Here is a 27,256-nt window from a genome sequence, read left to right as displayed (position 1 = left end):
CATGAGCACCTTTAAATAAAAGCCACTGTGATAGAATGAGGAATTTATTTTAGACTTATCCTCCTCACTTCTGTGTTCCCACAGCACCAAAGAGCCCACGATGACCCAGTGGCATTGAAATACTCTTTCAACAAGGTCATCACCGCAGGCCACGACGCTCCAGTCAAACTACGGGTCCTCCAGAACCGCTGCCTGGTGCCAGGCTGGTACGCCATCCACCTTGAACGCTGGCTCAACTACTACCACTCCAGCCAGGTACTGTAGGTGTATTCATGCTCACAGTGGTGGGCAATATACAGCAACCAGCCAAGTTAGCTCAAGTGGGGACATGAAGACTTTCCCCTCTGTGTAAATCAAGCTTTATGGGTGGCTAGCAGGGGTTCTTTTTGTTTCCAGAAAGTTTTGGGTAAAGGAGGCTTGTTCACTCTTTTGCACAGTCCTTTTGGGCAGTGTTTTAAATCCACTTGACCATGAGGTTAAGGGAGCTGCCTATTAGGGACACACGTGAAAAACAAGCTCCTGCAGCCCCAAAATGGCCAAATCTGTAATACGACGACACATGGTCATTACTGTTACTAAAAGTTATGATAGTCTATCAGCAGATCATTTAATTCAATTTTAGGGTTTCAGGGATAGTTGTTGTAATTTGTATTTAAACGTTTTATTTATTTATTATTAACGATTGTGACAATGATTTGAGGATTTTTCCCAGCTGTTCCGTAGAACAGAAGACTGTTGTGCTGCTGTTTTGACATTCGGTTCTGTGTGTGTACCTCACTCAGTTGCTAGTGTTGGACGGACAGATGCTGAAGACTGAGCCCGCTTCAGTCATGGATAAAATCCAGAAGTATCTGGCCCTCGCCAACGTCATCAATTACCACAAGATCCTAGCGTGAGTATGGTCCCGTTTAGTCGTTTGTCAGGTGTCACCACGTTAAAGTTTTAGGCAAATAAAAGAAAGCAGCAAGACTTAATTTCATTCATCTGTCAGGAAACAGTTTCTGATCTTGTTTTGTTGTAGAAATCAACAGTCTGAGAGTTTTTTTCTTTAGGACAACAACACCATCCCGGTTTAAGTCCGCCTAGGGACCTTCGCTCAATTTTTCTCTCCCTCATTTCCTGTCATCCCTCTAGTGATGCTATCTTTTTTTTTTTAAATCATCTTTTTATTTCGGAGTGTACAATAACAGTAATCATCAATGGGTAAACATACAAATATAACAGTACACTGATCCAATTACCCCAACCCCATCCAAGGTCAACAAAAAAGAAACACCAATCGACAAAAAAGTAAACTTAAGTGTATTTTCTGAAACCACACTTTATATACATGTGTCGTCCCTCTTGTCTATCCAGAAAATGAACTAAAGCTGTTAAATTGAAATCAAGTTGTAGTCTTAATGTGTTGTATTCAAGGTGTGCTTTAATGTAGAGAACTTATACTATTGGTATTTTCCATTTGCCTCCCAAAGTAGTACGTTTAGAGTATGTTGGTTGTGTAACATTAACCTATGTCCTTATTTGATTCTGTACATACTGTATATCCATAAAGGTTCACGACCAGAAGTAACGCATTGTTGGTCACCTCTAGAAAGATTTTCTAAGCGTAACCAAAGGTCTCGAAAAATGTAGGATGTGTTCTGGAGTTAATCTCTCAAAAGGTAAAAATTCTGATATTTGGTCCAACAACAGCTTTAACTTAAACAGCGGATAATAATTTTCCCAAAACACACGTATACATTTATTAGTAAAATATATCATAATTAATGAATACTCTACTTTTTTATATACAACAGAACATCTGGAATATCATATAATAAATAGAAATAGGAAAAGGATTTAAATCAAATTTCTTGAACTGATTTAGTGAAGAAATTCACTCGAATTCCAGAAACTTTTCAGCAAATCACGTTCCCAAAAAGTTTCATAAATGTTTATGCATCTTTATAGGAGTGATAGACTCTATGGATTACTGCCCCTATCTAGGCATATAGACATTATTTAAAGCTTAAAATGCCAAGAATTGATTTGATTATTGTGTTTTGTTTTTTTAGATGTAACTGTTGGAAAGTTGTGATTGGTAACAGTAGATTTGAATACTAAATGTAGTATTCTGTAATTCACAATCCAGCTGCAAGACTCCGGGGCGGAAAAATGAAATAAACGCAGGCGTGTCTAAATTGCATTTCGTGGCTTTGAGGCTGGTACATTGACCCCCGTGTTAAAATGCCCAAGTTTACAGCAGAAATAAGAATGTTTACAGCCAAGTACAAAATAATGGTTTTGGTCTGTGAGCTAATTTCTCCATTCATAACAACTGTACGTTGGGGCAATTGAGTTATATTAAGGCGTACATTTCTGCATAGTTAAGTGTGTCGCTTCCAGTAACAGATGGGTGCTGATACAGGTGGCTCATAGACCGTCTCAGCTCCCCCCTTTCCACCTCTTTGCCCATTTTTACCAGCCTTGACATTTACGTTGATATTGTTTGTGAGTCTATGAGTATTTTTTGTGTGTCAGAATGTGATCCTGAAGACATCCACTACTACTACTACTGTAGTTGGAACTACCACCAAGGCAGTTTTGCGTATTTTGCCACGTGTTTATATGTCTGGTGTTTAGATTTTGTCATCCTGAGAGCGTTGCAACAGTGTAAGATGCAGCCATGAAACGTTACAGATGTGTAGTTGCGATAAAAAAGAAGGCCAAGTATAAAAATGGCTGTGATCCAAGCAAGGTCACCAGAAGCAGGGGCTGGAAACCACTTTACGCCCCTGGCCCCATCTGGAGTCGCAGCTGTTGTGATCCTGTCGCAAGATGGCTTCTGGCTAAATTAGCCGGGAATTGGTGGCTGCCAAGTTGGCGACGGCAGAGCTACCCACGCTGATCTTCACACCGAGTCCATGTTTTATATGGTCTATCTATATTCTTTTATGTGTCTGCTATGTACAGGTTCGACCCTAAGAAAGGCTTCTGGTGTCAGCTGCTGGAGGGAGGGAAGACCAAGTGTTTGGGGAAGAGTAAAGGGCGCAGGTACCCTGACATGGACCCTGAGGTACGATCATTTGCCAGATTTCTGCTTTAAGAAATGCATGTTACTTTGTGACAAGTGAAAATTAAAGGGAAAATATACCTTTCATTTTCTAGATTTGATTTTGCATCTTACCTTCTTTTGTCTCCTTCAGTCCCAGGGCTTCCTCAGGGAGTACTATAGGGATCACAACATTGAGCTGTCCAAGCTGCTCTACAGGATGGGTCAGCCGCTGCCCAGCTGGCTCAGAGAAGAGCTGGTACACACCAGGTAGCGGCACCACAGGAGGGGGAGGAGGAGCCCACCGCCCCAGACACTGAACCACTGCTCTACTTTGCTGGGGGACTCTGGCCAGGTGGCCTGAAATGTTGAAGATCCCAAATAGTTTTGAAAGAGACTGAAATATATCAAAATTTGAGGATGGGATGCACAACCAGAACTCAAAACGTAACTGATCTGCCCAAATGAGTGGGACGACAGTGGCTGATGAGCAGGGAGAGAGCGCGGTCGCGTTCAGCGGCTTTCCATGCGGTTCGAGGAGTAGTTTCTCACCTCCGGGACTATACCAGGACCGCGGTCGCCCTAACAACGGCCTCCGCTGCATCCTGCAGAAGAGGGAAAGGCTCAGTGACGCACAGGAGGGATCAATGTTTGATAATCGCATCCCTGCTCTCCTTAATCCAACCTGCTCTTCTTCGCATGAACTTCATCTTGAAAGTCAAAAGGAAGGGAAAAAAAGCTAATTTTGAGCAGTCTTCACAGACTGGAAAACGGCTGGAGGAGATGAACACAACATCACCCGTGTCTCCAGCTGTGAGTTGGGATGTTTGAAGCATATTAAAAACATTGATTTAGACGGACGACAGCCTGATTGACAGAGAGACAAATGCCTTTTGACCTAAGAAAGTGTTTGTATGAGAAGAGAATGGGACATCTGGAGTCCTGACTCGGGCTGCATGTTGTAGCCTTTACTCGATTGGCCTTGGTAGAATCTAGTTATCGCATTTACAAGTGCCAGGACAGAATCTTCATTAAAATATTACCACATGGACTTTGAGGGTTTGTTTTTTGTTTTGTTTTGTTTTCTCAGATTTTGTTTTAACGTCTTCTATAATGCTGAAGGCAATGCATTATGTAGAATGTACCAAAACTAAACATGTTAGTTCAGTTTTCACATATAGGCTGTACAGAAACTGTTCGCCCCCTCTCTCTCTGTAGTCAGTTTCATTACCGTTAAATTGGCTAAAGCAGGAACAGTAGGATAGATGACGAAAGCACAATATTTAAGGCACTCAAGTGAACATCGATTCTGAACATACAGGTTACCGGGAAGCACATGTGACAAAATGGATCCTACTACAGTCTGTGAAGAAGATCATAAGCTAGCTACTGTATGTTCATTCAGACGGTGTACAGAACAAGAGTGAGCATTTCAAATCCGTTTTCAACATTGGATTATTATTATTTTTATTTTTTTGGTCAAAACTGTACATTGTGACTTTTTTATATTTCATTTCATTTATTAGACGACTTTAACTTGGGGGGGGGGGGGGGGGGCTGTCTGTGGGGGAAAAAAAACGCTTAAAGTTGCCAGGCAAACCAACAGTATGCCCAGTGAGACCATACAGACGCTTGGTTGTCGGTCGAGGTGTTACCACTGCAACTAGATGTCAAGCATAGATAACAAAAAGCTGCTCTTATTGCAATAGTTTTGTACAATGTTCTGATGTAATAACAATGCACATGTGGGTCCTTTATTTCCTGACTTTGTAATGTACATAATACGCAACCCTGGGTAGACCTAAATTATTGAATGTGTTTGGGTTTACACTCTCCATCAGCCCATTCCCATAGTGTGAAATGTCAGTGCTGTACTGAGGGGAGTCTGAATTACTTCATCGTGCGGAGGAGATGTGTCGCTGAGATTGTTTCCTCTCATGTCCTCTCACTGCCAACTATTGTACACAGGTACTGAGTCTCTCCATATAAAGTATTAAGTGATAACACATAACAGCAATGATGGTACTAATCTCCTGGACTGTATGATAAAGATTTGTAATTGTTGTCAATAATTTTTACAGTGTAACTAATATTGTCGGTGCTTTTTAATTTGCAAATAAAACACCACTGTATTTTTCAATCGCTTTCCCCCCCTCATTTTTTCAGTTGAATTTCTACCTGTTTTTAATATGAAAATGCCTTTTCTATTATTCAGTTTATTTCTCAGGGACGTGGAATTTACTGTTAGAAATGTCTGAATTATTAAAGAGGCTAGTTTTCCTCGGTAGTCCCTGGCCAGGTCTGCCTAACAACAAGACACATTTCAAATAATAATCAATATGCATCAATCATGATGTAAAACACAGACGGACATAAGCAGAACACAGACATGGGCAGCAATAAAAGTACAGGGTTCATACAGGTGCTTGAAAGTCTAGAAAATGCTTGAATTTTAATGTTTTCAAGGTTGGAAAAGTGCTTGAATTCTGGATAAAGTACTTGAAAATGCTTGGAATTGTATCTGCATTTCTTTCACAACAAATAGCTATAGAATAGGAATTTAATTGAATTTCTTATCCTTCTGTTATTACATAACAGGAGATAACATTATAGCATAACATATTTTTAATGTGATTTTAAAAAAAGTGAAATAAATTTCAATATGTATGCATTCCTAGAAATGTGTAATTTACCACTTTGAAAGTGCTTGACTTTGATCTTGAACCCTGAAAACAAAGCAGAGTAAATTACATTTCAATGAAAAAACAAACAGGTCCAGGACATCTCAATAGCCGTGTTGAGTCGCCTCTCTTGATTCAAAGCACAGAATGACGATGGGCAGAGATTTCCAGAAACTTGCATCACTCTCTGGCTTGAATATGGCTGAAAATCCGATGAGTTTATCTTTTGGTTTCACTCAATGTTGAGGTGCTTTTGACAAGAGAACAACCTGAATCTCTCTCTAAATCGCATGAAGCACAAGTCTGTTCAACAAAATAAAGTTGTGTTTTTGTCATTCTGATGTTTAACATAACCCAGAGTAAATTAACATGTGGCTCTTGTTATATATTTTATTTTTATTTCCTATTTTGGGAAAAAGCCAAAGACATACCAAAGAACCAGTCTGCTTCAGTTGTTCCAGTAGGGAGCAGTGGCAAACATAAATAAAGGTGATTGCTTTCAGAATAAAAATGGGTCGAAGCTAAACTATTTAAAACAATTCATGTTTGAATGGTTACTACTTTAGAATAAATTCAATTTAGTACATATTTTTATGTTATTAAATGTATTGTTGCTCTATAATGAACTTGTTCATGAGACTAAGTTGTAAAGGTTATAGTTATACTTTTGTTATTTGATTGATGCCTGTTTTTTTGTTTGTTTTTTTATTTAGCCCTAAGTTCAGTCCCATTGAGATCACAGATCTCTTTTACAAGGGAGACCTGGCCAAGACAGCAGCAATACAGTTACAGTATAAAAATCAGACAACAAATAGTCTTATTTAAAAAAAAACTTGCATACGGAGAGCCTGGACTCCAGAGTTTTCACCAGATCTTTAAAATCTGTCAGGGGCAAAAGGTTTTCAAGATGTAGTTCAGTTTGAAGGTTGTTTCCAGCAACAGGTGCTGAAAACCTAAATGCTTTCTTTCCCAACTCTGTTCTTACTCTTGGAACAACCAGAATGTCTATGAGCCGAGATTTTAACCTCCACGACTCCAAATTAAATGTTACAAATATTGATCACATTGATCAGATTTAAAATTTAGAATTTTAAATAACTTGAAACAAAGCCACTTTAAACTGAAAAAAGCCACTTTAAAATGTATGTGCAATAATAACATGCTCCACTCTAAATATACATATTTTAGTATAGTTTCTGTTCTCCACCCATCTGTTTATACCGTTCACATTATTATTATATTGTTTATACTATATTGTGTGTTTATTGCTATATTAAACTTTGCTTATTGTTTTATTATATATTATTTTCTAAAAATGTACCAAGGGGGAGTAGCACTCCAATTTCGTTGTATGCGAAGGCAATGACAATAAAGGCTATTCTATTCTATTCTATTCTATTCTATTCTATTCTATTCTATTCTAAAAGTTAAGATAATTAAGGACTCGTTTTACTCAGAATGGCCTTATAGATGAACATATACCAGTGACTGTAAAGCACTTTGTAAATGTGCTAAAAGACAAAAATGACAAGAGTTTAGAAGTAACGTCTCTAATACCCAAGTAGTATGGTATCTCTAAGTAATAATATAGTAGTCTTTTTTATTAAAATGAATAGGCTGTAATTATGAAACCTACATTACCTGAATAGAGCATGTTAGTTTATAGCTTCAGCACAAACAATAGATCATATCATACAGTAGAACAAGTTAGGTGACACCCAGGCCATAAATGAGCCAACTTCACTATAACCTGCCTCTATCAACAAGTGATGGTGCTATAATCTGACCAATCACAGCCCGCCCGCGCTCTCACAGCCTCACAGAACACTTCCCACTGCGCCTTTAACACCAGGGGCTTTCCACATCCCTTCACCTTTCTGAAGAACCTGACCTGCCATTGCTTCCTCATCTCTAACACCATTTATATCTACTTGACCCGCCGGACTTCGTCCACTTTGTTGCTTTGAAGACGTTGAGAGAAACTTCCCAGACAGATGGCCGCGTCTCCTGAGGATGCTCCCCTGGCCAGAGGGAGTGTGTCGGGCAGTGAAGAAGACCTGGTTCTCCCTGATCGACCCACGGGGTGAGAGGAGCCTGGCATACACACCGATACTCATGACAACAGCTGTTTGCTCAGGAGGAGCCCTAAATGATCTCCTTTGCTTGTAATTGTTCTTATGTGTATAACTGGAAAAATTAAATCACAACTAAAAATGTTAAAAAGTACACTTCAAGTTAGTTGCTTGTATATATCCTACAGGGTGGAATAACACTCATTAGGCATATTTGTTCAAATCGTGCTCATGCTGTTATTCCTAAATGGGTTGGTATGGAAGTCTCATTCTTTTCTTTTCAGATTAGTTCATGAAATCATTTGTGGATTTAGCTTTCTCACCACATTTCAGATGTTCTCTTCTTCTGTTGTTGTTGTTGTTGTTTTTTGTTTATTTTACATTAATGAATAGATTTCAAAGCATCTTCAGTAACATTCAGTCGGACATCGGGCACTTCACAGAAGGCGTCTGCCTAGTAACTGGTGATGCTATCATGCTATTGGTTCATAATTTACCCCAGCGAAAACAATTGGCCAATGTTTTACATTTCAACTTAGAAATGCAATGAGTGCTATTACTTAAAGTTTTCTGATGTAATCACTTACTATAGGGTTGTATTTATTTATTTACTTATTTAAATAACAGAATAACATTCTACTTAATAGACACGACATTGTTTACATGGAATTGATGGGTTGTAGTTTCACTTTTTTTGTGGCCGAACTATTTATGAAATAAGTGAATGTACAGTTGTTGTGACCTTTTATGAGGAAAAAAATATAAAATTTAAACATGTTTTTGCACATGTTTAAACATCTCAAATAGGTTCTAAATAATTGTTGTATGTGTTGTAGCCTACTTCCTTATAACCTCAGGGAATACCTTCTGCCTGGTAACAAGTGGTCCTCACATTGTATTGGCTGATTATGAGCAGCAGAGAATTAAAAAAGGCTGGCTGACTGTATTTTTGTCCCAGGATAACATATTTCCAAAAGTTTGTGGCATTTTTTTGGACTGTCTGGTCTACAAGCAGGCCTCATACAGTATATAAAACAACACTGGCATTATCTAGATTTTAAGAAAGGAAAGTTAACATAATGTCTTCCAAACAGTGTCACAAAACACTTTTGGAAATCTCTCTGAGTAACTGGAATCTATCTGTAAAAATGTCACCTCACTTTTAGTATCTTAATTTGGTTGTGTGTGTGTGTGTGTGTGTGTGTGTGTGTTATCCCCTCTCTACTGCTGCTTTATCTTCACATATTTATGTATTTGTTTCTCTCTCTCAGGGGCTCTAACAGCCGTGCCTTGAAGGTGGCAGGCCTGACAGCCCTGGCCTGTCTGCTGCTGGCCAGCCAGGTCTTCACTGCGTACATGGTGTTCGACCAGAAGCAGCAGATCCACACGCTGCAGAGGAGCTCGGAAAGATTGGGCAAACAGATGACCCGTTCATCCAGGGGTAAGAGGACGCATTGAAGTCCTAACGATCAGACGGGGTGGTCCAAGCAGGAATTTGCCTGTGACGAACAGTCTTTGTCAGACAGGAGGAGGAGGAGAAGGAGGAGGAGGGCTGTAGGAATAAGGAGGTGGAAAGGGAAGTGATAGTTTTCTTTAAGGGACTTCTCTTCTGAAAGCTGGACAGAGAAATGAGAGTTTTGCTGGTGTTTCATGGGGGAAGACATCAGCTACAATAGCAGCTATTTTTATGTTAATCTTCTCATTTCAAGCAGCATCACATGGAGTTACCGTGATATTAAATTAGCATTCAACACATCCTTTTGAGCTAGCTTTGATTATGTGTTGCCTGTAATTCAGGGTTGGTAGAGATGCTTGAAATCCTTGAAAATGCTTGAAATTGTGTCCGCATTTCTTTCACAACAAATAGTTATAGAATAGAAATATAATTTAATTTCTTATCCTTCTGTTATTTTGAAAGAATTTTTTTTAACATAATGCCATCTCTTTTAACTTGATTTTAATAAAAACAAAAAAAAGTGAAATAATTTCCAATGTATTCGTTGAAATGTGTTATTTACCACGGCTGTAAGGTGCTTGAAAAGCTTGAAAATTGACCTTGAAAAGCGCTTGAATTTGAGCCTGGAAAAGGTGTATGAACCCTGGTATTTATAATTTTGTATTTATATGTTTTAGTTAGTTATATATTCTGTGGATCTTGATGGTACATTTTTAGATCAGGTTTTTGTGTGTCTATTTTATACCACAAAGAAAACAGTTGTTCCATAGCTTTCAGTTAAACGAACAAAGGTTCTCCCCCCCAAAGTTCATTATTTTGTGTGTTTTTTAATACATTTTTTTGCAGTGTCACATTCTTATATAATTTTTATTTATTACAATTAATTAATTTGTTTGTTTGTTTGCTTACAGCTGGGGCTCCAATGAGGATGCAGATGCCAATGAACAGCCTTCCTCTGCTGTTGGACACTTCAGATGTGGACGCCAAGACAACCAAGACACCCATGACCGTAGGTTTTCTGCCTCCTGAAATTCATTAAACTGTATCTAGGTGGCAACAAACTTGTTTCATACTTAAAATATGTTTGAATGTATGTATGTATTCCCTCTTTTCAGAAACTGCAGGAAACTGTTGTCAGTGTGGAGTCACAGCTGAAGGATCTCTTGCAGGTATGTGGCGCTCTATGTCCTGTGCATCCTCACGTTGCCTATGTTGCGTTGTCACTAAGCTCTCTTCATGTTCGCAGCAGGACTTCCAGCTGCCGCAGTTCAACGAGACCTTCATGGCTAACCTGCAGAGCATGAAGCAGCATGTGAATGAAAGCGAGTGGAAGGTAAAGCCTCACACACATTTACATGGAGATGACAGAAATTATTAAGTGAATTGAGTGAGTCATGTCTTTTTTATTTTAATTTTTTATTTATACATTTTGCACTCTGCAGAGCTTTGAGTCCTGGATGCGTTACTGGCTTATCTTCCAGATGGCTATCCCAAAACCTGAGTCAGGTTACTGAAACTTTATTTCCTTTACATTTAAGTGTTTAAGTGTTGCTCTGATCCAGATTGGCTCTTTGACAGTAGATGCTGGTCTTCCTGCAGTTCTAGAAGAGGTTTAAAGCCCAGTTCAGACCAAAGATTTGCGACGAGACGAGTTGAAACTTGCAATTACTTGCAACGTGCAGGTCTGCAATGTTCTGAAACCTGCCCGTTCACACCAGTAAGACGCTGTATCATAACCATAGCGACGCCTCTCTGTACTTCTGTTCTAACCTCCGACTTTTCAGGCTTTTTTTCGTAGTTGGATATAATTTGTAACATTATAAAATAAAAAATGAGGACGGAGGCAGTGAGATACTTGCTGCAGCTGCATTTCTAGTTGTAGTGAAACGGTGAAAATACTGTTTTATTTCCTTGATTCACTTCTTTTTTCTCAATTACTGTGCTCCCTCTCCTTATTCATTGTATTGCTTGCTCGACCCCCTCTTTCTCTCCGCTGCTGTTTCTCTCTCTCTCTCTCTCGCACGCTTGTTGAGCCTCCGTCCAAAACGGCCATTTCAACCAGCTGAGAGTTTGTACGAGACTTGTCCCGCTGACTTTGCCAAGACTTAATTGGCTGTTGAAACAGATGACGTGCCTTACATTCTCAAACCAGCTGCTGGAGACTTGACAAGCTGAGTCTCAGGGGACAACATCAGTCGGTTTGAGTCCAGACGAGACCGGTCAGTTCACACCGCTGCAACTTTTACCTGCAACGTTCTAAAACTGTTAAGTCTCGTCCCAAATCTTTGGTCTAAACTGGACTCCAGGACCGTGGCTGTAATATATTACTGTGGCAATACTGATATAAGAGAGATGTGCTGAGCAGGGACAAAGTGTGGAGCACGGGAGTTTACAAGATTCACATCCAGGAGCTTGTTTAAGATAACTTTTACTATCATTTTCATTATTTTGGTGCAAAAAGGTTAATAATCGCATACCAGAAATGTTTGCTTCTTTCACTTTTAGAGGCAATTATTAGGTGTGTGCCGTCTATACCTAGTCTGTAAAGTGTCCTGAGATAACTTTTGTTATGATTTGGCCCTATGAATAAAATTGAATTGAATTGAATTGAATGTCGTGTAAAGGGTAAAAGGGTAAAGTGTTGTTTCCTCCACTGCTCATGGTGAAACTCGAAGTCAGGATTTAACATTGCCTTGGTTATGTTTGCATTCACTCTCATTAGCATGTGGTAAACATTAATGTTATTGTTCCTAGCCCAAAGACAATCCTCTGCATAACCTCCCCTAACTGTGTTTTATTGTTAGTACGCTCAAACAAATTGCTGGTCGGTGCATTTTGTTAACTTTAGGCATAGCCAGACCTGCTGTTTCCCCTGTGTGTGTGTAACATGAAAACAATAATAGAGTGAAAAAATCGACTGGACTAATAAAGGAATAAAGGAATTCTTCTTTCCAGTCTTTGTGCTGAGCTAAGCTAACCAGCTGCTGGATAAGAGAGTAGTATCAATCTTCTCATCAAACTCTTGGCGTAGCCCATACATGTGTTTTGCCAAAATGTGGCTATATTGATTTAACTTTGCTGCACTCACCAGTAATTAAAACCAAACAAGCCTTTAATGTCCCATTGTTGTCTCTACTCTACCCGTCCCTCAGCCTCTGTGATCATGACCAAATGCGAGACGGAGGCGGCACCCGGATTTTCCAAGATCGGCTCCTACAAGCCCCAGTGTGACGAGCAGGGCAACTACAAGGCCATGCAGTGCTGGCACGCCACCGGCTACTGCTGGTGCGTGGACAAGGATGGTGCAGTCATCGAGGGCACCACCATGCGCGGCCGCCCAGACTGTCAGAGAGGTAAAAAACACAGGTTAAAGGACTACGATTTAATGCTGCAGCTTAGAGCTTGTCATGAATGATAAACTTAATTTGCTGTTTGCTTTCCTGTGCATTTTACCCTCAGTTCATCCTCGCCGCATGATGGTTGCACCCAGGCCAATGCAGAAGACCATCAGCATGGTGGCTGATGGTGAATAATTAGTCTTTGTTTTTTAGATGTAGAGTTTATATGTTTATTCACAAACATTTGTTGATTTGCTACACATTATCAAGTTCATGTTTTTTTCTATTTTTCAGATGAGTGAAACAAATGAAAAAGTGTGAGATGTTTCTCTTCATCATGCTCAGCACAGACAAGAAATCGGTCGTTTTAATCTGGATGCAGACCAGCGTACAATACTTGTTTTAATGTCTGATCAGTAAGTGCACTTTCATGTAACCAACCATTTTGCTTTCAGCTTGAAATCAAATCAATAGAGGCCTGTTACAGTGTCTTGCTTTTAATTTTCATGTTATAAAAGACAATTTTGGGGTGTTCTCAATGACAATTTAACCTATATATTCATATCATCTACAGTATATTAAAATATGTGTTAGACAGGTTTGTCTTAAAAGAATGCGTTAAGGGTCGGTTCACCAAAATCATAATTTTCTCCCTTACCTCTGCTAGTGTCTAGACATGGAGGTAGTTCAGGTTTTTAGATATTATAATTTTTTCTATTTTTAATGTTGTGAGCACCACAAATGAACCCCAACTTAATAAAACCAAAACTCTCTGCAGGGCTAGAAATATGGAAGTTTAGAGAGAAAATACAGATGTGTTTTTTGTTTTTGTGATTTTGGTGAACCGACCCTTGAAAGGTTTTGGACTTATGAGGATGGGATTTTTCTTTGGTGGTGTTTGCGTTAGAAAAGCAAAATAAAGTTTTCCTAACAACACTGTTTTGCATTGTTGTACATGTGTTCAATCCACCGACATGTTGTTATCATGTTATATCACATAACTGTTAGAGCTACAGACAAAAGGACTAAATAAACTTTAACTTGATGCATTGACACTTGGTCAGTCCTGGATTTTCTGACATCAGTTTGTGGTTTAACGTTTCACTGAAGCACACTGGACTGTGCTGCTCACAAACTTAAACATGCAGCAGTCACCATTAATTTAAGAATCCTTTATTAATTCTCAGTCTCCCTTGTACATGATTTTACCCCCCCCCCAAGACAGTCCAAAAATATTAATAAACATAATAAGCTGCTCCACAGACAATGAATTATGAAAATTGTTATAGATGACACTGAGACCACAAAGAGAAGTGTTATGGATATACAGGCCCATTTACTATTGCAGAACTGGGAACACTAAATTACAAAAAAGCTCACATGGGTAAAAACAAACAAACATTGTGTCATATTATTCTATTAAATGCAAAAATTCTCAATACGAGTCGTCAAGCACAGAGGCACCGGGAACTGCTTGGGGCCCCAGGCCAGTCGGGGGCTCCCTGAAGGCTGACAAACTTTAAACAGCAGTGACAGTGCACAAAGTTTGCAATGACAGTAGGAGACCTGACCTCCCTAAGGGAGCTCCACCTGACTCCACCTACTCCCGTTACAAGTGACAGAATGATTCAGTTTAAACATATAATGTAGATGAATGCTGGTTCGAGGGCCCCCCTGTGAATTTATGCCTAGGGCCCCAATAGAGTCTAGATCCACCTCTGGTCAAGTAGCGAGGATGCTTTTGTGCTCCTCTCACTTGTTCACTTGAATAGAATTAGTCCAAAACAGGGCTAATGAATAAATGACATTAGCAAGAAGCTATTGTTTAGGTGCTGAATAATCCTTTGTACATCGTTTGTTTTACGATCACTACCATCCCTAAATCCTTAGCTGTTCTGCGATCACCTGCCACAACGAAACTGCAAGTCTGTATTCTTTAATTTGTTTGTCGTAAAGTGCATTGTGCTGAGAGACAAAGTGAATCATGTTATCAGATGCTATTTGTTATTAACAAATTCACCCAAAGCAATCAAACCATAAATGGAGGAAGGTTCGGGGTCAGTGTGTCAACATGATTGATACAACAAAAGGTGTTATTTATTTTTGAAAGTACGATGATTTCAGACGTAAAATACAGACTTGATGTGCAAAAGGCCTACTTTTCATGTTCATGTTGAGTAGATCATGTGAAACCATGGAAACGACATATTGAAATTCTTAATTTAGGTTATGTTCTGCCTTTAAGTTTAGACAAACAAAACATTCAAAGTTAAAATGAGGCCATGTTTATCATAAAATCAGTGACACAAAGAAGAAAACCATTGTGCTGATGACATTGACATGATACAAAAATCACTTTCACCATTTGGGGGGAATTAAATTCTGCTTTGAGGAAGTGCAGCATGTCCCAGAACACACGTCTTCCTCTTTAATTACGAGGTGTCTGAAAGAGGAAGGGAGGTGGGAACACCTGTAGCAGAAAATGAGAAGTCCGCTGAGAATAAAGACACTGAACGCAGTGAACAGTTGGTGGTCGACATCCGCAGCTAAACTGATCAGAGGGTAAGTGCTTGACTTGAAGAAATACATCGCTGAGTTCATGTTCTTTTGAAGCATTTTTAGGACTAATTGTGGATTTTTGTAGCTCATAGAGCTAGTTTTGAATCTGTCTTTAGGTTCCAGAGGTTCAGATTTAAATGTAAGATCTTGTGAATGTTACCAGGATGCCTTTCTTTCTTTTATTAAACAGTCTGGTTCTCTTTAAAGCCTTTAATCCAAAGCAATTCTTACCTTTCTGACATTTTTTACACCTTTCTTTCGTAATCGTCTGTCTGTCTGTAAAAGTCTGACCAATCATTGTATTCGGTCCAAATAAACTTTTAAAATGTCCTTTTTTTAGGACCTGCCTAAATTATAATATTCTCTCCTTTCTGTGACATTGACATTTCAGGTGTTGCTGATAGTCCTCCTGCCTACCATGACACTAAGTCAAAGTCTGATTGTCCTCTTACTTTTCGGACTCTCTGTCACAGGAGCAACTTCTCTTTGCGTTTTAAGCGAGACTCGTTGTGTGTGCGACGTCATGGTTACCCGCAACCCAGAACATCTGAATTGTTTCCTTGCTTCGGAACTGGAGCTGAGAGATGGCAAACTATATGTATCTGACATAAATACATTTTTGCATAAAACTTTATTTCAGTTTATCCAGATGGATAAACTAATATTCAATAACATCACAATCTCCTCTTCATTAATCAGTAAGTCCCAGTTGAATTTGACCCCTGAAGTTTTACATCTAAATATACCGGTAGCATCTACAATTAAATCCCTTGTACTAACAGATGTAACAGTGGACCCCTTTCTCCTCCATCCCTCCTTCCAGTTTCTCCACCACTGGTTGTTTGGCCCCCTGAAATCTCTTGCTATTGTTCGTTCTGGCCTGGTTGACATTGACTGCAACTGGGCTCGAAGAGTAGAAAACCTGGTTCAGCTGGATCTATCAGAGAACCCTGTCTCTTTCTCTCGCCTGCATAATATCTCACATTGCCCCTCTCTTACATTCAAGCATCTGAAATCTATTCGCTTGAGACGCAGCAACCTCACCTCCCTCCAGTCTCTCTGCGCGCTCCTGAGTCTAACCCCCGCCCTCACTGAACTCGATGTCAGCAGTAACAATTTCTCCATCGTCCCCTACCCGCAGTGCCGGCAGCTGAAACGACTCAGGATGCTGAATCTTTCCCACTCTGGGATCACAGAGATTGACTTGTTGCTCTCTACTTCTCTAGAAGAACTGGATCTAAGTCATAATTCTCTGGTGGTATTCAACAACCCACCGCAGACCTTGAAAAAGCTACAACTGTCTGACAACCACCTCATGCGTCTGCCTTCTCTGGATAACCTGCCTTTGCTCCAGGAGCTAAAGGTGGATGGTAACCAACTTAGCATCTTGATAAATGAAACAGGGGGCAGTTTGAGCACGTTGAAGCAGCTTGATATTCTTTTTGCAGGGAGGAACCCTTATCAGTGTGACTGTGCCCTAACAGAGACTCTCACCTTCCTGGAAGATGCAGACTCTGTGTTTGTGGAGGACTTCCCCGAAGAGTTTCTGTGTGCCTCACCATTGGACCAGCAGGGGACTCGGATAATGGACTTTTCGCCTGAAACGTGCATGAAGCCGACCGGAGGGACAGAATGCTACAGCTCTCCTCTCCGTCTGGGACTCTTTGTGGGATTAATTTTGTGCTTAATTAATTTTTTTTGTTGATGTTTGCACCAGACAGCATCCTTATTTGGGTACAACTTTCTATATGGCATCATAACGAAATTATAAAGGGTTTAACCTTTTGCGATCCACTGCTGGCTTTACTGTCTTTTGGACCCAGTAATAAGCTGTAGTGTAAAAGATACTAAAGGCTATCATATAAAACAAGACAATCGAAGCAAACCATTGGTACCAACCATGTCTTGGCGAGGGAAAAACTGGCATAACCCAAATTATCATTTTTAAAGGTGATCCTTGACCTCTGACCCACATGTCTGTTTTACAGACATACCCACTTTATGCTAATCACATGCAGTTTGGTGTGATATTTTTCCCTCTTCTAAATTGGTCTATTATCTATTAATCTATTTCTGCTTACTGGGTCCCTAAGAGACTTTGTTTTGATCTCACTGTATAAAACGAGCTGATGTGACCTCTAGGAAAAGCACAGCCTCATGAAACTTTACAACCACAAACTAAAGATTAATTCAGGTGATGTATGGCTTCCCAAGGTATATTAACAATAAGTGGGTTTCCAGAACACAAGTGCTCACCATCCAATTGCCAGAAAGTGCAATTCTTGCAGAAATCTCCAAATGTCAGAAGTTTTTGTCACCAAATCACAACTTGACGTTTTCTATGGTGTTCCTCAAGGTATTGGTGTCTTAATTTTTTTGTATCAATTGTCAAGTGGTTAAAATTATGGATGTCCTGAAAGGCAAGGTGAATCTTTCATTTATTGGCCAAAACAGGAGATAGTTTCTAGGAGATCTCATGCTCCCATGCTCATGAGTTCATAAACTGCAGCAGTTTTGGGTTGATACCATTTGTTACAAAGATTTGGAGCTAAATTTAATCATTTGATACGGAAGCCCTTAAAGGCAGCGTGAATTTTTTATTTCGGGCATTGTTGGCCAAAACCTGAGTTTATATCTAGGAGATACTATCTCCTTTGTAGGAGATATGCTTTTGGCTTGGGCCATCAACATTATAAAGTTATAAAGTTGCATTATACACACTGCAACTTTCAACATTGAATAGAGGCCTAAACAAAACATTTTGTCACTAATGTTATATCAGTCTGATCTCTTGCTGTTACATATTCCAAAATGCTATAATAAAGATGTTTGAAGGTAATCATAACTGCTCATCAATAGCCTCTGCGACCTTTCTGTCCATCTTGGTAACTGCACCCTGATCACCCAGACCAGTGAAAGTAGATTCTGGCTCATTAATATTTCAGTGTAGTGTAATGAAATCCAGTGGCCTGAGTGGATTGTGATGCACATACGCATGGAACGGTCGCTGTGAACATGAACGCACCTGTAAGTATCTTCTTTTTACACTTAGACAGAAAAAAAATAAAGGAATTAAGACTGACTCGTTTGATTTGATCATTTTTTTCCGATTTCCATGTTTCACCAGTCATGTGAAGGAGCTGAAACAGTGAGAGTGGGAGTTGTATTTACTGCAGTCCCAGGTAAAGTGAGGACAATAAAATCTGCTCTTCTGTCGCTGGGGATGTGTGTTTAAATGTTTTTTTTGTGGTTACCAAAGACTGTGTGGTTATTGGTGAAGAAGGACATGGTGTAGACTACAAATCAGGAAAGGATGAGGTAAAACATTTTCATTTACTTCAATCACAATTTGAAATTTGCTTGCTAAAACCTTGAAAAACCTGAACCCTTGTTGTCACGTGTTTCCCAATCAGGGAGCAAAGTCCTTCTCCTTTGACCATGTCGGGACTGTTGACACCATGCAGGTGATGTTTTTTTTCCGAGTTATCCACCACTTAGTCTCACTGCAGCTTTTCATCACCACACTTCTAGGATGTTTGTAAACTAAATGTCTGAATATCAACTTGTAGAGTTTCCACCCTGAGCTCCTGCAGTCTCTCACTGAGTCCATATCCAGTGGTTACAACGGAGCGCTGCTGATATGTGGAGCCTCCGCAGACAAGATAAGCCCCGTGATTGACCACAGTATCATCAAACAGGTGGAACCCCAAGCAAAACTACACCTAATATTGGAAGATTTTTCTGGTTTCTCACGATTCATCTTGCTCCCGTCCTAGGTCTTGGCAGATCTGTTTTGTCGTATGTTGTCACAAGTTAAAGAGGAGTTGTTCACCTCTGTGTCGTTCCTTCAGGTTTGTCCTTCTATTTAATAGCATCACCATAAATCATATTAAAGGGATGGGTTTTTTTATGTGGGGTGTATGAGGTACTTATCCATAGTCATTGTATTACCTACACTGACTATGGATAAGGATAACTTTCGATGTTTGTCAATGTCAGCTGTATCCAGATGGCAGTGCTGTGGATCTCCTCAGTCCCAATAGACAGGCTCTAAAACTTGTGACACACCCCGTCCTTGGGAGGTGAGTCCAGCTGATATATCGAGATACAATAAACAACAAGTACATGCTCATACATCACACACATATGTCTCTTTTTTTTCAGTCTTGTAGACGGTTTATGTGAGGTGTGTGTGTGTTCAGCAGAAGAAGCCTATTCTCTGTATGAAACATGCAGGGAGACACTGAAGACCAATGCAGGCTCCATTTCCAGCAGGTAACGCAGAGGTGAAATAAACACTAGCCGAGTAATCCGTTAACCAAATCACTTTGGATGGATTCATTACAATTTTTATTGTCTTACTGTCACATGAATGATTGGAATGTCACAGGGCAGATTTATCGCTGTGTTTTCTCATCTGGTTGTTGTACACAGTGTGATTCCTTGTCATGGATTTTATGAATGAATGAACTTGTTATTGTCACATATTCACCGTGCGTGCTTCTCTCAGATGTAGTTCGCTGCTCTCGGTGGCTGTTGAGTGGAAACTTCATCCAGAGGAGGTGGAGTCGGAGGTCTGCCGCAGCAGACTGCAGCTGTTCAGACTGGCAGGGGGAGCCAGCAGGGCCGACCTCAGAGGGTCAGTCATATACGCACACACAGCAAGCTATCTATTACACAGGCCAGAGGAACTAACCACAAGACACTACAGGTGAACAGGTAGACATCACCATGAAGCCAGTAGACAGGGGGGAATTTTGGATGTCTCTTTAATCACTGGAGAACCTTGATAAATATAAGGATGTAGGCATAAAATGAAATAGCAACCAAGCTATGAATGATATATAATAATAAGCTACTGAGATGTATGGCTAGTATGACAAAATAAAAACTCCTTTAGATAAAACAGCCTTTAGAGATTTGTATTAGGATAAATTTACAAACCAAAATAGACAAAGAGTAGTAAAATAAACAATCAAATGTGTATTTTAGTCTCCACCGGTCTGGTAGAAGACATGTAAAGGAGGGAAAATGGCCCAAAATCTCAAAATTGACCAGTGCATGACAAAACTTTTCCGTGTTAAAGCACTCTCCTAACTGTAGTTGAACTGGTCATTGGGTTTTTTCCTAGTGAATCAAAGAGCAATTCAATTGTATTAATTACAGCTTAACGGTATATGTGTTTCTAAAAACATTTTATGAGAGAATTAGGCAATACAGTTAAAGAATATTGAGTCATATTTCATCAGGGCTTCCTAGCTTGACAGTTGGATCTGTGTTGTGTGAGCCTGGATGGTGACGCTGTCAGTCATCTTCTTAAACCCGCCCCACATGAGACAAATGGTTGTGATTGGTCCGCTCAAGCAGGTTGGCTGGAAATCTGTCTGCATAGGAGAGGAGCCAGATTAATCTGCCAGAACAAGTGAAACATGAGTTTGCAGATTCAGGGTTTCCAGGCTATAAGATCATAGGAGTAACATGAACTTTGCAAATGGGTGTAGTTCCCCTTTAAAAGTTACTTTCAGTTTGCTCATCTTTATGCAGCATGTCCCACATCACACAGATCCACGTGTAATCACGCCACCAGAGAGGAGGAAAAACCATGTGTCAAGATCATTTGTTTTGGCAGTCAGGAACACAAGGTCTTCATCTTATCTTTTACCTTCAGACACCCAGTCTCTTCACATAAAGCATGCCAGGTGTGGAGACCTCACTAAATACATTTTCTTCACGTCTCATAAATTTCTACCATACGTGCTTCCCAGAGTCAACCCACTGGTGAAGGTTGTAGACCAAACCCAATGTGAGGTTTCAACAAGTGACAAGATCCTCCCCTTTCTCCTAAATGATGCACTTAGAGGAAACAGCAGGACAGTCCTCATCTACTGTATCGACCCTCTAGGTAAGCGCTCCTCTGGGCAAAGCAACTCCAACTTATCGTTATCCTTTGAGCATAGAAATTACTCTCTCCATCAGGTCTTCTAGATGACGAGACCCCCTCTGCATTAGCTTTGGCCCAGAAAGCGAGAAGTTTGGTAACTAAGGCCACTGTCTACCGCTGGTGTCCGAGGGCAACTGAGCAAAAGATCAGAGGTGACATTGTGGATCTAAGGGCCGTGATGATGTCACAGGGGGAAAGTGAAGTTCACAACACCTTCAGGTTGGCAGAGCTGACCAAAAACCTGCAGGTAATTCAATAAATAAGCCCCGAGAGTGATTTTGCAGACTCATCGCAAATGCCAGAACTATGTTTTAGTTCTTGAAAATAAATAAACTTCAAACTTCAAACAAATGAAACACAAGTTTGTTAGTTTTGTCTGGTTTCCACATTATGTAGGGGCTAATTAAGTTCATACATTTATCTCTCCAACAGATTGTGAAAGATCAGTCTTGGGAGAAGAGGAGGGAAGAGTCAACGAAGATAAAAAGCAAAACACAGGTTCCGACCTAAACTGTATACATTTCCACACAAGTTTATCAAATGATCACAGATTGTGTGTGATCCAAACATAAGAAAATTAGTGTTTTGCATTGATTTGGCAGAGTTGTTGGACCCGAAATAGCAATTTGCATAGCAGAGAGGGCACAGACACACTGAAATATTTGCAGGCTCAATTGAAACAACAAATGGAAGAACATATCAGAGGTAATTGGGTGTGATAAGATATGTATTTAAAGTGTTCATATAGGGATATCCACGATACTCGGTGTGTTTCTCATATCCACAGAGGGTAAAGGGAACGTAGAGAAAGTGCAGGAGAGAGTAGCCAGAGTCCAGCAGCTGAGGGAGGCTCTCAGAGAGGAGACACTGAAGAAAGGGGCTGCTGCGGAGAAATCTGACCTCTGTCAACAAGTAATGCACTCTATCTATTAAAGATGCTAATGTGCCTGTGTGTGTACACCTGGCTGGATAATGTATTTACAAGGCTTGGTGAATACCCCATTTAACATATAAATGAGATTTATGTGTGCAAGAGTGGGCAACTCATACATTTATTTTTGACAATTCAAGTCTCAGTTGGAATACAGCAAAGCTCAGGAACGGAGGAGGCAACTTACGGAGGACCATGGGAGATTAATTCAGGAGGAGGTGGAGAAGATGGAGAGAGACTTGGCACAGGAGCAGCTACCGGTGAGATAATGAGATACACTGTTGCTTAACATTATTCAGTTTGTGATCTATCTTAGCCGAGGATGCTGAGTCAGTCTAAATTAATGCAAGGCTGGATTTATGGTGGGTAGTAGAAACGACTGCATTTGCGACTTAATTCTGTTATTCCCTCGCATATTTTATAGTTGCATCCATTTCTCTGTTAGACAGAGGGCCCCCAGAGAGAGTTGCTGGTGCTGACCAGAGAGAGGCGGGTCCTTGCGCTGCAGATAGAGGCTCTGCGCGCTGAGGCCCAGCAGGCTGAGAGCGACCTGCAGGATCAACATCATAGACAGCAAACAGAGCTGCACTGTCTCAGACAAGAGAGCCTGCAGGTGAGAGCTTTTGTATCAGCGAGACAACAGAAAGCTGCCTCCACCGGGTAGTTTGTGTGACTCCAAACTAACCCTTTAAAACAGTCAGGAAGATCAGGTAAAATATGTATGTCTGATAGAGAAAGGGGGAATAAAAACATTTTATTATATAACTATAAGACGGGTCAGTAGAACTACTACTTTCGTTTTCATGTGTTATCCTGCTCTCCAGGTCTTCAGAGTGTTTCGTCAGGTAAGCGAGGAGCAGAGGAGAATGTCAGAGGGCAGATACAGAAGCGTGCTGCTGGAGGCTGTGCAGGATGCCGTCTACCTGTCTGCACAGAACCAGGAGCTACGGGCTGAAAACAAACAACTCCGTAAAGGTCAGTGTTATGTTCCTTTACCTCTACCAGCCTGGCTGTTATATTACAGATAGATCCCTAAACCCTACAAAGTAAATTGCAGCAAAAATCCATAAACACCATTTGTCCTCTGACCAGCATTCAACATTTTTTCTTTTCTTTTACAGCATTGGGAGAATTAAAGGACACTCTAGCTGTGCGCGGTGATCCCACAGCTGAACCGTTATCCCAACACCAATGAAAATATGACTAAAACATGTTGATGAATCCGTGTGCTTAATGGAAAACATGAGCAATAAAGCTATTATTTGACAATTTATTGGTTATCATTACCACACTTTAACTCAATAATAACACTTTGATATAATCTTTGACATTGTCCTTGGCAGAAAATTAAAACACCAAGCAAAATGACAATAGCAGCACTCTTCAGTAATGTTGAACGGAAGAAAAAATAATCCTGACTTATTTTTTGAAGTTTCTTCAGCTGATATAAATGTTCACATAGAATATGGTGTATAGTTACGAAATCAAATTATACTGTATGTGCTCTGGATTTCAGAAGGCAGGTAGACATAAGGCAGAAAACAAAAATAACTCCAATGGGCTCTTGAGGTACAGTTATCTACTACCTGTAGTAAAGGTAAGCTGCCAATCCAATCATAGAAACGGGCAGGAGGAAAACAGGTGTAAGCTGCAGCCCTAAGATGACCCATGACAACAGAGCATTAACCAGCATGGAGCAGGAAATTACAAACAGTCTGGTGATCCCGCTGCCGTGTTTGAGCACCACGGACATCAGGAGTCCATTAGCTGCCTGCCCTGCAATAATGGCCCAAACCACCCCTGAATATCCCTCCAGAAAGCTCTTTTCACCTGCTACAAAGGAGAAGAAGGAGAGTCCGTTGATGGCCACACCAAACATATAGAGGTAAAGATTCTGCAAGCTGAGGGGCAGCTTCTGGCTCTTTAGCACCCTCTCTGTGTAAACTGCTGCCAGTCCCGATATGCAGCAGTACACCAGCAGAAGGAAAAGCCCCCACGCTGTGATATGAAGTCTGGGACCTCCCTCTTCTTCAGCCCTGTCAGGGTCCCCTAAATCCAGGCTGCTGTAGCTGTGGCACACCCCTGCGCCCATGAGGAGCCCTAGAGCTAACCACTGAGTAGGCCGGAGCCTCTTGCCCAGGCAGAGGGAGTACAGCAGGGCAGTGGAGGCGATTTTCAGGTTAGAGAGGACTTGGTAGGAGCTTGGGTCCATGTAGGCCTGCATGAGAACTACCAGGTTGTTGTTGAGGGCGTAGAGTACGGCGGGGACAGCATAGGGGGCCATCCGGACTAGAGGCAGAGGATCGCGTAAGGTGGACGTACCCCCGGTCAGAACAAGAGTCGCCAGGGAAATCAGGAGTTTGGATAACTCAATCATGACAACGCACGATGAAGGGTTGAAAGGGACTTGATTGTTTACCTTGGTGAGACTGATGAGCGGTGCATGAGAGCCATAGATCAGGACCATCAACCCAAAGAGGACGCCCCACAGAGTCCTTTTCACCCATTGTCTCCTAATCCTCGCTGGGGAACTTTGCCCCACATTCTGGATCACGATCATCCTCAATGACCCAAAATAAACACTTAGTTTCTAACAAATCTGAATACTAGTTATAGTGCAAAACCCCCACCACTTTTTGGCTATTTAATAAAAAAAGAATTAGCTTCAAATCTCAACCATTTAAATGTCTATTATAAAATACTTAGATGAACCATAATTCTGTATAACTTTGTGTGTGTATTTTGAACAATGCTTGGAGAACTGCTCCAGGCAGATGAAAAGTTATGAAATCTGATGGACCAAACATTACAACCTTGTAGGCACAAAGTCTTCCATCTCGTGTGTTAACATCAAAAGTCCACAATGAAATTCCAGTCATATCATTATATCCAAAGTCCAGTCTACACAGAAATCTTGAGAGGCGATGATCCGTTACAAGCGGCCCAGAAGACAGCGGCCACAACAGTATTTTTTTCTCTTGTGCCCGTTATGTCACAGACTACCAGCCAGCCAACATTATTTTGGCCCTTTTTTCAAGCTGTTCATATAGTCTTTGACGGTCCTTTCAATGTTGGGCACTTGATAGTTCTGTGCCGCATATATGCCAGTGATTGTTCCCAGCAGCACTCCCAGGAAAGCAGAGGAGCGCAGCTTAGCCACCATATAGCCGGCCAGAAAGCCCTTCAGAAATGGAGATCCCAACACTGATCCTCCCTGCAAGAGCAAGGAGATAACAGCAGACATTTTCAGCATGGTCTTAACACAGAAAAGGGATAAACAGATGGGTGACTTAAATTAAACATGTTAACAGTAAAAGTAGGGGAACATATTTATCAGGGGTGTAAGAAATATATGTCTGTTATGTGAAATGATTGATTCTCAAAAAAGATTCTAATTAATAGTTTAGATGCAAAGATTATTGTCAGACGGTGGTTATTTTGTGTTGTTTAAACCCCCAAATGCTAGATATCAATGTTGTAATCTATCTTAAACTATTTGACTCTTCACTTCACCGCAGAAACGTATGAATATGGTTATTTATACTGTGATAGTTTTTCTAAAATGTAATATAAAAAATGCAATAAATCATCTTGCTTACAGTAGAAAGACCTTTTCAAAGATGTAAACATAAACTTTCTAAATGTGTCCTAGTTTATTTTGTTGCAGTGAATGTGAATGACATCAGCTGACAGGAAGTTAACAAGGACCAAGGCTGTTGCCTAGCAATGGAATTCCACTGAAAGGTCTATATATTGATATATTGAATAGTATCCCCTGAATCACGATACCTATCGTATCACCAGACTATAGCCTGCCCGAATATTTAACACAATAAAAACAGCATATTGTCAATTAAATAACGACAAAAAATAATAAGGAAGTTCTGAGACAAAATTAGACTCAATCAACTACAGCGAGAAGCGTATTTAAATTTCGATCATACAAAAAAGAGAAAGAAGGGTAAATGCTTTTTTATACATCTCTATGAATTTGCCATGAGAATTACACCATCGAAGATATATTTGAAACTATCAACAGTTGGCAGTGGCATATTTAATGGTTATTATGAATATGTATACAAAATTAAACCAAAAACAATAATGGTAATATTATTAATAGCAATAATGAGCAAAGCAGAGCAAAAATGATCGTACCAAAAAATTATTCAAGCAAATAAAAGCAAAAACAACTTGAACTTACCTGAGGAATTCCTACAGAAACTTCGTTATCTACTCGCCTCTGGATTTCATCCAACTGGTTTTTGAGCTGCATCAGATCTTTCAGATGTTTCAGAGGATCCTAAAAATACACAGTGTAACATTAACAAACACTTAAAAAACAAAAAGGCGATAAAAAAAGCACCAATATTCTAGAAGAACTGAATTCAATTTGAGCTTCTTGCAATGTGAATTGTATCTGATTGCGTTTGGAAATGTATTTCTGCAATCTGTGATACAAACTTTGCATCAATAGAAAAAACAAAATGAGATGGCTAACGTTGCTATGCAAAACTTTAAAACAAAACGAGTTGATGTCATTGAACACTTTTAAGGGGAAATTGAAAAACCTGGAGGCAGAAACATCTGAATGTAGGTATTTGAGGCTTTTATTGTTGTAACTGAACTTGAAATGTTTGCTGTTTTGGAAGCTATGTGTTTTATTGTTTGTATCCACCTTGGGTTTGTTTATGCTGCTGCCTGTCTTGGCCAGGAGGACACTCTTGTATAAGAGCTTTTTAATCTCAATGAGTCTCTTTCCTGGTTGAATAAATAAAAATAAAAACAACATAGCCTGGATATTTACATTTTACTAACAGAATTTCTATTTCACAAAATAGCTGTTTTTCTCGGAGTTTCCTAGTTAGCTAAGTTAATAGCAACATAACTTAACTGTCTATTAACTTAAGTTAATTAAGAAGCGACCACCGCCCTAGTAACTTCATTTTACCGCTGAGAGGAACCGTTTATTAGTCGTCCTCTGGCAGTTGCTGTCATCTGTGGTGAAATGAAAACATTTGAAGCCAGAGCACAGTGGGTAACTCTCTCACCTTGTCATCCGCCATCTTGGCTCAGTGGGATGATCGGTGTTCGGCTCTTTCGCCTGGGACGTTACTTTGTTGCTTCAGCTCGATTAGTTTGGTCTCGGTGTTTGGGACGCACGAAGTACTTTCACGCGTCAAAAACGTCTTCCGTGATTGGCCCGTACTTGTTTATTCCTGCATCTGATTGGTTCGGCACCATAGCAAC

The 27,256-nt window shown here is 40.2% G+C and overlaps 4 protein-coding genes across 5 annotated transcripts in view; 2 read left to right on the top strand and 2 right to left on the bottom strand.

Moving 5' to 3' along the window:
* LOC310948378 (bifunctional heparan sulfate N-deacetylase/N-sulfotransferase 1-like) overlaps positions 1 to 4,082 on the top strand; it is a 44,152-nt gene extending 40,070 nt beyond the window's left edge. The window contains 4 exon segments of the mRNA XM_083915470.1: positions 85 to 255; positions 783 to 892; positions 2,953 to 3,055; positions 3,186 to 4,082. Of these exon segments, the coding sequence (XP_083771596.1) occupies positions 85 to 255; positions 783 to 892; positions 2,953 to 3,055; positions 3,186 to 3,305 (504 nt within the window). The 3' untranslated portion in view covers positions 3,306 to 4,082.
* A 3,482-nt stretch (positions 4,083 to 7,564) lies between these two features.
* LOC310948302 (H-2 class II histocompatibility antigen gamma chain-like) lies at positions 7,565 to 13,631 on the top strand. Of its 2 annotated transcripts, none has more exons than XM_083915378.1 (9): positions 7,565 to 7,795; positions 9,056 to 9,225; positions 10,152 to 10,249; positions 10,356 to 10,409; positions 10,490 to 10,573; positions 10,683 to 10,746; positions 12,393 to 12,593; positions 12,700 to 12,765; positions 12,873 to 13,631. In XM_083915378.1, the coding sequence occupies exons 1-9, from the start codon at positions 7,707 to 7,709 to the stop codon at positions 12,878 to 12,880; spliced, it is 834 nt and encodes a 277-aa protein (XP_083771504.1). In that variant the 5' UTR covers positions 7,565 to 7,706; the 3' UTR covers positions 12,881 to 13,631. The 2 variants fall into 2 exon arrangements, with proteins under 2 accessions (XP_083771504.1, XP_083771503.1); XM_083915377.1 differs by having other exon boundaries at positions 7,566 to 7,795; positions 10,487 to 10,573.
* Positions 13,632 to 23,375: 9,744 nt separating this feature from the next.
* Positions 23,376 to 24,586, bottom strand: LOC310948181 (putative UDP-sugar transporter protein SLC35A4). Its single transcript, XM_083915225.1, has one exon. It carries the CDS (start codon positions 24,567 to 24,569, stop codon positions 23,592 to 23,594), a length of 978 nt encoding a protein of 325 aa, XP_083771351.1. The 5' UTR covers positions 24,570 to 24,586; the 3' UTR covers positions 23,376 to 23,591.
* A 439-nt stretch (positions 24,587 to 25,025) lies between these two features.
* Positions 25,026 to 27,087, bottom strand: LOC310948182 (SLC35A4 upstream microprotein; the record flags this gene model as incomplete). The annotated part of the gene is made up of 3 exons (XM_083915226.1): positions 27,058 to 27,087; positions 26,211 to 26,309; positions 25,026 to 25,223 (listed from the first exon to the last, which is right to left on the bottom strand). Exons 1-3 carry the CDS (start codon positions 27,070 to 27,072, stop codon positions 25,026 to 25,028), a joined length of 312 nt encoding a protein of 103 aa, XP_083771352.1. The 5' UTR covers positions 27,073 to 27,087.
* Positions 27,088 to 27,256: the final 169 nt, after the last annotated feature.

This window comes from Echiichthys vipera (assembly GCF_963691815.1).
Source record: "Echiichthys vipera genome assembly, chromosome: 6".
NCBI classification, from domain to species: domain Eukaryota; kingdom Metazoa; phylum Chordata; class Actinopteri; order Perciformes; family Trachinidae; genus Echiichthys; species Echiichthys vipera.
Note: the sequence above shows the minus strand (reverse complement) of the source record. Positions and strands in the feature narration are given on the sequence as shown.

Excerpts from the sequence above, each read along its gene's own strand:
- LOC310948302 (XM_083915377.1), top strand. The coding sequence starts at position 7,707 with ATGGCCGCGTCTCCTGAGGATGCTCCCCTGGCCAGAGGGAGTGTGTCG. Across the intron at positions 10,574-10,682 it reads TGAATGAAAGCGAGTGGAAG|AGCTTTGAGTCCTGGATGCG; the intron begins GTAAAGCCTCAC and ends TGCACTCTGCAG. Across the intron at positions 12,594-12,699 it reads CCGCCCAGACTGTCAGAGAG|TTCATCCTCGCCGCATGATG; the intron begins GTAAAAAACACA and ends TTTTACCCTCAG.
- LOC310948181 (XM_083915225.1), bottom strand. The coding sequence starts at position 24,569 with ATGATCGTGATCCAGAATGTGGGGCAAAGTTCCCCAGCGAGGATTAGG.